At 32.5% G+C, this 12,506-nt stretch overlaps 1 protein-coding gene across 1 annotated transcript in view; it reads left to right on the plus strand.

Annotated features, from left to right (window-relative positions):
* The window catches only part of LOC126734595 (homeobox protein SIX3-like), a 217,447-nt gene extending 207,202 nt beyond the window's left edge, over window positions 1-10,245 (plus strand). Inside the window, exon 4 of the mRNA XM_050438287.1 lies at window positions 224-10,245. Coding sequence (XP_050294244.1) covers window positions 224-586 — 363 coding nt within the window. The 3' untranslated portion in view covers window positions 587-10,245. The remainder of the gene's footprint in view (window positions 1-223) is intronic.
* The last annotated feature ends 2,261 nt before the right edge of the window (window positions 10,246-12,506 follow it).

The following is a 12,506-nucleotide window of genomic DNA, read 5'->3' on the forward strand; positions in this document are numbered from 1 at the left end:
TTCTCTACAGCTGCTTCCTATTAGCCTTTAAATTAGGTTAGGTTTCTTCTTTTTCCTTCTCTTCTTTTTCTTCTTAGTGAATTACTTTAAGCCTGTGGCTACTACTTGACTTAAGTTAAGATATATTAAGATACCGACTGGTTTAATGATTCTTTAGAAAACTTTATATTAATTACGGATTAGCATAATATAACGATCTATATTCTTGATTTTATTGTTTCAGGAAAATATAAACGGAAACAGCCCAGTCCGATTGGACCGTTCACCACCTCAAACAACGTTGGACCACTCGCCACCTATAAACCTGAGTAGTCTAAGAAGTCCTCCCAACTCCGATAACCCTAAAATCGAAGCACCCTTACCACTTCGGCTGACAACTTCAAATCAATTATCAACGCCACAGATGACAACCCCACTTAGGGTTCAAATTAACTCGCACGTCAACCGAATGATGACAGTTCCTTCACCGCATACTCAACTGTTTAACCATCATCATAATAGTGGTATCGTCAGGATAGCCAATCAGAACTCACAGAGCACTGGACCTGTGTTACATAGACCTTATTCCCCGCCGAGGCTAACGTGATATTCAGCCGTAGATTGGGAAGACAGTGCGTAGAATCACGATTTGTCAATTTCTGTTAATGGTGTATAGTATTTGTCGGTCAAGTGTTAGTAGAAAGAGATTGTAAATTGCAATATCTTCTCACATTTAATTGAGTTAAGTCGTCTGGAAAGTAAATGATTTTTTCGTTTATTTTTCTTTTGCACAAAATGCTGTGTTATTAAAATATTTATCCGGATTGAGCTTTATCCAGCACAAAAGTTGAATCTACATGCATATTTGAGATAAAAACTGAGCTTTTTTTTATTTTGCAAAATTTTACATCTTACATTTAAAACAAATATATCGTTAAAATTAAATAAAGGTTTAAATACTTAGAGGATATACAAGAAAAGCAACTAATCATTTGAAAATAAAAAAATTGAATTTTTACCAAAATTATTTAAATACTTCATCATTTATAATCTATTTTATTGGGATGTATTTTATTAAGTTGCTAATAGATGGCAACAGGCTTATTTAAATAGGCCAAAACGAGAATACGAAATAGCTATTTGTTTCTTGACCAACTTACAAACTATTCATTCGATAAATACAAAATTTAGTTAGATATGGTTATCAGTAAGAATTTTGATGCTATATTATTTACAAGGCGTTGCAAATTAGTGGTTAACACGGTGTGGGGACACTTTTCGTATTTTTGTTTTTTTTTTCAATTTTTGCGTTGCTGGTAATTTTTTAAATTTACTTTTCTAAATATCTCCGATATCTTCTGAGAAATCTGCTGGATGCATGGATTCTTAGGGCAGATGTCAACGGACTTGTATTATTTAAGATCATGGTAATTTTTTGATCAAGTATTTTTAAGTAAAGTTATGGCTTGACATATCTTTTTAACTCTGGCAAATGTTTAATTCCAAGCTTGCTTCTGAAAATATTTTAATTAGCCAATAAAATCTAGCATCTAAATGAAACTTTGCTAGGCATAGTAGCCTCTTGATAAGTTTTTTTTTGTGAGTTTTTCTTTTGAGAAAAGTTATCCTCCAGTAGGTTTTGTTTCCTCCAGCGATCTTGTGCAGGGCACTCAAAGGATATATGAGAGCGTCATTCATCGTCCTCTTTGCAAAGTCTACAGAAACGTTTTTTATGGAATAGTCCTACTGTGTCTCGGTGTGCAGTACGCAGTGAGTAGTCCTGTCACTATTCTGAGTTGGCTTCTGCTGAACTTTAGGACCTCACAGGTAGAAGTGGCTAATGAACCTTTCAAAATTATTTTGCTATAATTTAGCCCCGGTAGTTGGTTTCAGTGGTTTTCTTGATTCTCTTTAGTCCACTTTTTAAGAAAAATACAGGGCCTGTGATGGCTTTTCAGGTTTTCGGCTTGCTAAGACATCTGCTTTTTCATTGCTTTCATTGTATATCCTGGCACCCAGGCAAGGCTTATCCTGTTTCGGTTTGCTATACTGGAGAGATGTTGTAAACAGTTCTAGACTTCTTTGGAGCTGGCCTTTATTGAAGGTTGACTATCTATAAAGAATGTTATGTCTTTACTGACATAGCTTCTTCTCAAGTTTTCCTATAGGCACATCTCTAGGATATGAATTTCTGCTTGGAATATTGTGGTAGGTTGACGTTTGGGTTAAGACCATTTATTCTTGCGCCTGTCCCACTATCCATCTTTGATCCGTCAGTCTAGCATACTAATTTATCGTTTTGAATTAGTGACTGTGTCGTTTTATCATCCCAGTTTAGCTGGATTAGGAATGATTTATTCACATTGATTTTGGTCGTCATAGTGGTACTGCTCATCTCTCTAAGAGTGAATTTTGTGATTGTGTTTGTTTTTCTTTGACTTGTGGTGTGTTTTTCATACCATTACACTGAAGTCTATATGACCTCATATCTCTCTTCTCAAACCGAAAATACAGTCTCTATTCTGTGTTAGATAAATTGTTTAAATTAATGCCATAGATATTGGCTCTTATTGGTTTATTTTATTAATAGGTGGATTAATTATTTCTAACATCATCTTAGTCGCTATCAGAGCTGGAGGATTCTAGGGCTGCAAAATCCTTAATCATATGAACTGAATCATGTAACTTAATGAATACAGTGAAAATGAAGTTCTTGGAAATAAAGCTTTTTGCTATTGTTAGGTTAAAGGTAAACGTATCAGCGGCTAAGATAACGTTTATATCTATGTTAACCGTCAAAACAAATGCATCTTCGAAAACTGCCTTTTCTTTCTTTGACATTCGTAGACTCTCTCTCTCTTTTCGTTAGGGGTCTTGTCATTCAACAATTTACCCAATATAGCGGGTTAGGCCGCGGCGGATTCTAGCCTCTTTCTTGATAATGAAACCGCGTGATTGGAGGGTTAGCAGCAGATGAGGTGCTACCTATTGATGCTGTATGTTGCGCCGTAGGTTAATTTGGTTATTACTTCAGTAGTATACAGCTATTGTTTTATGTGAAGTGAGAATCCCTAAGTCTTTCCTACTGCTTGTTTGGTGTCCATCAGCGTAATTCTGCTTTTGTTTATTGCGTATTCAATATGACTTCAGGTTAGTTTTGCGTCAAGAAGAACACGTAAGTATTTAATTTCTCGGGCAATTGCAGCGTTTATAGGAGTATTGATGCCGATTCTTGAAGACAATTTTTAACCCTTGTTGTTGTTCCACATAAATGTTTTGGCTATTTATATTGGTACGTATAGCTTTGTACTCTTCCAATAAATTCATCAGCAGATAGGTATTTATTCCTGAGCTTCAAACATTACTGATAATCATGGTTTTATTTTTGATATATTAATATTTAGTAGATAAGATAATCCTTTGCAAACCTTTTAAACCTTGGCATAATTTTGGCATAAACAATTAATAAATGATTAGTAGCTCTTTCAGTTCACTAACGGCATCATAGAGAAAAGGCCTGAAAAATATTACTACTAATTAGGTTTGTTTATTAGGGAAATTAAACTAAGAAGCGGATGTTGATATATATATAAAACTGTAAGCATACAGGATAGTCTTAAACCAATTATACGGAATTTATGACTTAATCCTGCAGTAACTACTAGTTATATTAAGTAATTAAAATTTTTAAAACGACGCGTCAATTCCTCCATAATAAACTTGTGAGAATTGACGTTGACGACCTTGTTGCAATATTGTATATATACGCTTTTTAATACTAAATGTAGATATGATATATATACATAAGTTTACGTGAGGTATGTAAAAATATGCATGATTTAAAAGATCGATTATTGTGTTTTTTTCTGATTTTTGGCTGTTACCGTAAAATAATTTTTTTACCAAAAATACTATTGTTTTTAAATTGCAAAAATTAGATGCATTTTTAAGTTATTCGTAAAAATAAATATTTTGATTTGTTTGCGCCAAATGGGGTACATAAAGAATGAAGTTGATAAACTTCAGTATTAAAAAATATTTTTTATTAGGAAAGGTGGTTTCTTATAGAGAAAAGTTTTCTCTAAGGCTAAGAGGTCATCGGGTAGCAGAAATGTAGTCACATCATTTCCAAACTTTGAGATGCTTCTAGAAGGTACTGCATCGTATTTACATACCATCTCTTTTTCTTTAGACACTGTAAAACCCATGCAATAATACGCAACAGAAAATTATAGGTGAAGTTGAAGAAAGAACGGCAATACTTAACCGATTTCCTAATTGCGAATATTGGGAATACTATATGTCATGGTAAGAATTGCTTAACAAACTAATCTACGTTCAATTTGGGACAAACCCCTTGTTAGTGGATGAAGATTAGGAGAAACGCTATCGTTCTCTTTTTAACTTGTAACTTAGATTTATTACTGCTTGATAAAATAATATTAGATCGCTGAGTCTTTATATTGCGTTTATCTAGGAGTTTTTCTGTTCGTAAAAATTTCGGATTTCGTATGCGAGATTAAGCGACTAAATTCTTGTGACGTTTTTTCCAAACACGCATAGTTAGAAGTTACTTATAAAATGCCAATTTCTACGCATGGATTTATGATGATGCAACGGTAATAGTCAACGTCTAGAAATCAACTAAGTTTATTTGCATATAAGTGTTCAAGATGGTTGCGTTACATGCATTTGTACCAATGTTCTTAATAAATTTTTGAATTACTTGAAAACAGACAGAAGCAAGGCAAGAGGCAATAATTGAAAAAGTACTTCTACTCAGTATTCATAAAGAAACAAGCGAATAGGAAAAAATCAAACAAGACAATATAAAAAAATTATCTTTAAAGCAACTAAGAATATAAAAGATGCCCTGCGATTAATAAAAGGTTTCAAACAAACATTGCTGATACCATGTTCAGGTGGTCACGTATACACAGTAAGCATAAGCCAAATAGAACAAATTCCATAATAAATAAATAGGGACATTTTCGAAAAAATGCTCAGATATATTGATGGGTATTTTTACTTCTATTTTTTTCATCAAAATAATTTTTTTTGCGTTTAAATGTGACACCCTGTATATTACTCAATTTTTAGATATTTTAGACATACTTCACGTACAATGTCCTATACCAATTTTTAAAAACTGTTTCGGAGATATTAAGTGAGGAGCAGACTTGCAAAATGCGGTTTGTCCAAAATTGTAAATTTTCAGGAAACATGAAAAACTGGTGCTACGAATCGGTCTTACTTACCGAGTTAGAACTTACCAAAAAAAAATAGGAAAATTTAGGATAAGTAAATACTAGAATCGCAGACTAGAAAAAGCAATAGTAACTTTGGTATTTTAGAAAAACATATGGACAAAATGCTATTTGCATGTCTATAGTGGACAAAATGCCTTTTGATTGTCATTTGGAAAAATTTTTTGGGTAAAATTACCACCAAAAAATGAAGAACCGTTTTCTTTAAGCAGTATTTTTATTTTTTAACAACCTCAAATGAAATGAACATCTTCCGTATCGTTACAGTCACAGTCCTCACTTTCTTCAACATTGGTTTCAACCTCACACTGGCCTTCTAAAATTGGAACTAACCATTCCAATTCTGGATTCTGATTCCAGTTTTCTCCAGACAATGATGCCAATATTTTTTTTAAACTATCTACTTTTTTTCCTTTTATTTTATGACCCAAACCTAGTTCCTGTAATTCTATTTGATCGAATCTTGCTCGTGGTTTTAGCAGTAATTGAAACTTTTTTGTCTCATCTGAATTGCGATATAGTAACTCAGTTTTCAGCAAAATATTATGGGTGGAACTTTTTTTCTTTAACAAAAGTCTTCGACAAGAATGAATGCCAGTCACTTTTTTCAGATGCAGCGAAAGCTTTTTTATGTCAAGTAAATGTCAGTCAATTCCAAGTTTTTGTACACTACCCACTTTGGTGTAGATATCCCAATATTGATCTGGAGTTTTTTTATAATACTATGAGACCTTAAGCTTTTTTCAATGCGTCCAAAGATACGATCGGCGGGGAGATAAGAGTGACCTCTAATTGGAAATATAATTTCTACGTCCCTAATCTGCTCACATGAAAACGTTTGAAGCCAAAACATTAAAGCATGCACAACATGATTATTTTTATTCTGCAAAAAAAAACGGTTGCATTGTCTGGAAATGTAAGTTTTTTCAAAAAATCGATAAGATATCTCAGTCGCCCCTCTACCTGCTTGGTACTCCATCCACGAATAGAATACTGGGTCTTTACAATTAAGTTTGGTAATGCAAAAAAAGTATATTGACAGCTGTTGGGCGTAAAATGCCTCCTGAATAGGGACCTTGGGTAATACCTTAACTTGTTGCAGATCAAAGCAATATGAAATGGTATTGGGATCTTCAACTTTCATTAATTTATGAAATTGTGATGCACGGAATTTACGCACTTTTAGTTCAGTAGATAACTTTTGTTTTTGTGTAGCAATTTGAGATATACCAATTTTGGTTTGTGTTCTAACGCAGTACCTACAGAGATCAGTAGCGGGACTACCGAATCTATATTAAAGTATTTACTAAACACCATTGTTTGGTGCTTTTTTGTTATATAATTGCCAAAGTATAGAAATGTTGTATTCTGATGATACATAAATCCGTCGAGACTTTTTTCTTCCATAGTGGCTTTCCTTTCCTTGTAACTGACTAATAAAAGATCTTACAGCACTCAGTTTTTCCACAAACTTAAAAGTGCGTCTATCCCCTCCCCTTTTTTCTGTTAAAACTGTTTCCACATTTTGCACTTTCCTGCAAATGGTATTCACCCTCCTCTGACCAACATTGTAAACAGCCATTATAAACTTCTGACAAACCTGCAATTTTTGTTGCTTAACGAAAACCTAAAAAAAATTTGGTGAAACATTCAAACTAAAAAAATATTTAATTTTAATAGGTAAAAAAAATTCAAATCCATATTTTTTTTAATTAACAATAAATGTATATAACAGCGTGGGGATTTGAGCACTTTTAGTTTAACTTACGGAATATTTTACTGCAAAAGAGGGAGGTTTCCATCAGCCTTGCGACACCTTTTTCGTTTAGGTATATCTAAAGTAATGTAGCTGTACTGTAACTGGCTAAAATTCCATCTTGAATGGTTTTATTGGATTTTCTATAAAAAAACTTCCCGAAGTTTAATTACATCTTCTCGACTCACTTGCTGACATTTTAAATTTGAATCATTTTTATGGTTGCAAGCTATATCAAATTGCTCTAAATCGGGATCATGGTTTGAATAGTATAAAGTCGTAACAAAAAGAAATAAGTATTAAAAAATAAATCCATACCTCACTTGTTTTTTTCTTTCCCTAGTTGTTAAATTAATTTGTCGCTTTCGGCTACCCCGGTTACTATCACCAACAATGTGCTCACCATCTACAGACTCCATTGTGATTTAAACTTCACGAAAAAGTTATGAAACAAACACAAAATACTTATAAATAAACTAAAACCACACCGACAGAAATTAGGTTATGAAATTAGATAACAAACATGTTTACATCTGGATCAAACGCGATTTGTTTTGTCTTGTTGTCAAAATACTTTTTGTTTGTCTAAAGGTGATTGACTAAATGCATTTTGCATGTCTAGGGGATTTTCGCAATATATTTTAAATGGTACAAAATTCGATTTGAACGTCCAAAGTGATGTGAAATGATAGAAATTCGGTTAAATAATGTTGCGCCACCTTTAGTTCAAAATGTGAAAATTTGGACAAACTGCGTTTTGAAACTCTGCTCCTCAAGTGTTTTTTGATTTATTGCAAAAATTAACATAAAAACAAAGAAAATATTTGGTTACATAAATTTGCTACAACACATTTGAAAACTAATTAGTAATACTATTTACCTCTCAACCACACAACAAAAAACATTAGTATTAATGGACGAGGTGTTCAATATGGTCGCAACGAACGTCCTGACAACATCCTAATTCTAAATATAAATTCCTTCTGAGGTTACTCACTCAATATCTCAGGCGTGACCGAACTAATCGCAACTGTTATTCATCATTCTAAGTCACCTAAGTCAAGGGGTTAAGTTTTTGTTATAAAAAGATAGTTTTTTTATATAAAATTTACTCATACCCACATATTTTATCATAACACTGTCTCTCATATGAAATAGACTCTATTTTATTCTATTGCGACGACCCCACCGACCGAGTGAGAAATTACATTAGGACGAATCGTCACGCCGCTGTCTCTTTACAGTCAGATTTATACCTCTAGTTTTAATAAATTGGTGTCAATCAAGAAAACTGTCTATCTGTAAATTACGCAACAGTTTTGTTAAAAAAAGTCTAATGATGTTAGATTAGGAGATCGTGCTGGCCATTCCATCGGTTCTCGTCTCCCTATCCACCGATTTGGAAATATTCGGTTGAGGTACTGCCAGACATTGATTTGGTAATAAGTGAGTGCTCCTTCTTGATGAAACCATATGATATCAGCTGGATCTTATGGGTTTTCTGGCTCAGGATATAAGTTTGTCAAAGCTGGCATGACATTATTTTGAAACAGTTTTAAATAATTATCAACATTCATTGCCATTGACGAACAAGACCTATGACATGATCTCCAACAACAACTCCTGCCCACACATTGACCTTTTTAGAGTATTAGGTATGTGATTCTCTCATCTAGTGAGGATTTTCTAGGATTTACCAGTAGCGTTACAAAAGTTACAAAATATGCTCTGATGGGATCTCATTGCTATCTACTAACTGTAACTTTCTCATCATTTGTTCACAAAAATCCGTTCTCCTGATAAAATCGTCTTCCATGGGTTCTAGTTGGTATTTATAGGAATGCATTTTATTTTCTTTCAATGTACGAATAATCATTGAATGGCAATTTGGTAACATCACTTATTGCATTTACAGCTGTTTTCTTAATATGCCTTACATATCCAAACTCGCAAAACTGCTTTTCTCTTCTACTAATTGTCTCTTAGGAAAATTGTTATGGAATAACATTTGTGTCTGTCTATTATCTCAATAACCAATCATCTGTAGAATTATTATTTTATGCATTTCTATTAAATCAACCATTCTTCTGATAAACAGTTACCGAAATTCAAAGACTATGACTAAATGATACTAATAACTATTGCTGACCTGAAAAAGACAATTTTATTTATATTTTTTTAATTTCATATTAATAAGACGGTATATTGAAATGATGTATGTTTACTTTCCCATTATTAAAACTGAAATGAGAAACAAGTATTGACTGTGTTGTAACGAATTTTTGCAATAAATCAGAAAACACTTAATATCTCTGAAATAGTTGAAAATTAATATAGGACATTGTACATAAAACATATCGAGAATATTCCCAAGAATCCAAAAGTTGGGTAATATACAATGTGTCGCATTAGAAAGTTGTTATTAGCCACTTATATATTAACATGCAATAAAGAGAAAAAAAAAGAAAGACAACGATTCTCCCAGTTCCCTATCTACTAACTTGAATTCGAGCTAAATTGAATGTAGAAGACCGGCATTGCATTTCTGCTCTCAGCAGTGCAAAATAAAGTAATAATTGGTGAAGTATTGTCATTCTTTTAAGCCTTATCTTAAAAAGGCAGACAGACTAGCAAACTCTGGAGCCGAAAAGATTATATCCAGAACCAGGGTGTACATTACTGTACACAATACTCTACCCATTATACATGGATGTGTCTGCATCCAAAAAAGAAATGTACCAGTGGTGTATAGCAACTGCTTTTAACTCCTGAGATGGTAGCACCTCGATGCAAATAAACAGTTTTCGCTGTGTGATAGTCTGTACGCCCTACAGAAACTTTTCTCGTTAAGAGGTCAAGGGATTAATAAATCTATTGACATAAAATGTACTCAAACTTACGTCAATGCTACCAGCGGTATTTTTCATAACTAGTACCTTTATTTGGGCTTACTCTTGTCAAAAATATATCTAATATGTAAAAATATAGCAATAAATTAATATTAAACTGGCAATACAATCAAATTTCAATAAATATAATTTAGAAAAAAGTGCCGAATCAAGTTTGCAAAATAGGTACTAGTTATTATTTTACCTTTTTATCTGAGAATTAAAAATAAAGAAAAATGTTAATATAATAATATAAAGTCAAATTATATGTATAAAAAATGACAAGTACACCAAGTGTATAAAAATAAGATATATATTTGCACATAATTGCGAAATCATATGTTATGTAAGCTAAAACGGACATGTCTTGTTTATTTTACTTTTTATATATTCTCTGATTATTTATCACAAATGGTTAGAGTGCATATATTTTATGTTTTACTGTATTATAGATTGTATTTAGTTGCAAGTAGAATTGTTCTAAGAAAATTAAGGAGTATATTATATTATTTATAACGTCGAACGTATATAAATAAATATTAGAAAATGAAAAAATCTTGTTTTTTTAAACCCTTTTGCCAAATTATTTTATTTTCTACTGAAGCTGTAAAAAATAATTGCGTTAATGAAAAATTAGATATTACAACCAATAATTAAGTTGAAAAAACCCAGGGCTAGACGCTGTCAAACTAGGGAGGAATCGTGGTTTAAAGGCAATTGATTTAAGATGTGACCAGAAGACAAAAGACTCCTATATATTAGGTTTGTTCTCACAACAGTAAGAAACAAGTATTCGACAAATAAATATGCGTAATAGAGTGAAATGCGTTTGCACAAAAACTTTCCCAAAAACCGTCGGTTTCAAATCAAAAGTTTCATGTTCTTTTACAAATTTCTGATTGTCATCGGTCAGACTTATTTTCGGATTTACTTCAAAGTGTAAGAGAATTCCTGTAGCCAGTTAACGCCGGTCTTCTGAATATGAACATAACCTATAAATTGTGTTTTGTCGTTTTGTATAATCCCTGCTGATTCATTTTAAAATTATATTTTAAATTGTTGGAATAGTCTAAAAATACACATTAAGGAATTAAATGAACTTGAATCATCGGAAGAGTCGAAATTAACAGAATTTATTTTTTTTTAATCATGACACAGACAAAACAAAACTATTTAGATGAAGCTGTGTCTGTGTATTTTTGTTTTATTTATTTTGCCATTTTCCACTCGCATAAAAAAGTAAAGTTATTTTTCTTGCTTTTCTTCTTTTAAATTGGGCTTCACTCAATCTGTGTTGATGTTCGCACAGACGCAGTTTGCACAGCGATTAATAATACCAATAATACTATTCATGTAAAGAATATCTGCTTCAGCGATGAATGCACATTTTATCTAAATGCATTTGTTAATAAGCATAACTGTAGATATTGGAGCAATGAAAATCCTCATGCATTTGTAGAAGGGCATACCCAGTACCCTCAAAAAATTAATGTATGGACAGGCATTTTAGGAAATAAAGTGATTATTTAGTATTTATTAATGGAAATTTAAATGAAGACATTTATTTGGATATGTTTAAAAATACCATCAATCCCCTTATCACTGAATCCATTGAAAACCAAATCGATGATTCGAAGGCTAGACGACGAGTTTCCAGATAAATGGATAGGGCGAAGGGAGCCTAAAGAATGCTCTGCTAGATCTCCTGATATAACGCCGTTAGACTTTTTTCTATGGGGTCATTTAAAATCTATTGTGTTTACTTTTCAACCTAAAAGTTTGGATGAACTTCGTCAACGCATCATCGACAGCTGCCATGATATCCCACAACATCAACATATATCATTGTTTGGCCAAAAACGGGCAATATTTTGAACACTTATTGAAATAAAAACTGATATTTTCATGTTTTTGTTTTCTATCTGAACAAATTAAGATAAACAAAGATTTTTCTAATTTTCTCGAAAACGAATCGACCGATTTAAAAAAATCAAACGTCAAACAGCGGTTTTCGATAAATCCGTGGTGGGAAGTTTTCAAATGAACATCCTGTATAAGTCCTATAAATACTTTTAAAAACAATCGGAGATAACACCGTCGAATGCTTATTTAGCAAGACATTTTCATTATATCGGATAATAATACTTATTTTATTATTGATTTATACGACGATTAGTTATTTCCAGGAAACTTATTACTATTGCCAAATTAAATTCATTAATAAATTGCCTTTTTGCCAGAGAAACTGTTAGAAGAAATGTCCTCAATTAGTATGCAACCAGGATAAATAAATATGCCATTACTCTTGTAGAATCTTTCACTAAAAACTGCGTAAAAATTAAATCAAGGGACACAATCACAATGAGTATAGTCGGGTCACCAATCCCTAGACAAGAGGGCTGCCGCTCTTGAACTCTAAAGCAGTGTGATGTAAAAAGCTGTTAAATGATATCCATAGCTAAAATTCATTTAAGCAGCTACCCAGATAAATCGGAGGCAAATGGCAAACTGTTTTTGACTAGAAGTAAAGTATGCCTGGCGAAAAGTTTCCTAATAATAATTCTAGTTACCGTCAAGTAAATATCCATTTGTTCCAATTGACTTAAGTATACAGGG

The sequence above is a fragment of the Anthonomus grandis genome, chromosome 3 (genome assembly GCF_022605725.1).
Source record: "Anthonomus grandis grandis chromosome 3, icAntGran1.3, whole genome shotgun sequence".
Classification (NCBI taxonomy): Eukaryota; Metazoa; Arthropoda; class Insecta; order Coleoptera; family Curculionidae; genus Anthonomus; species Anthonomus grandis.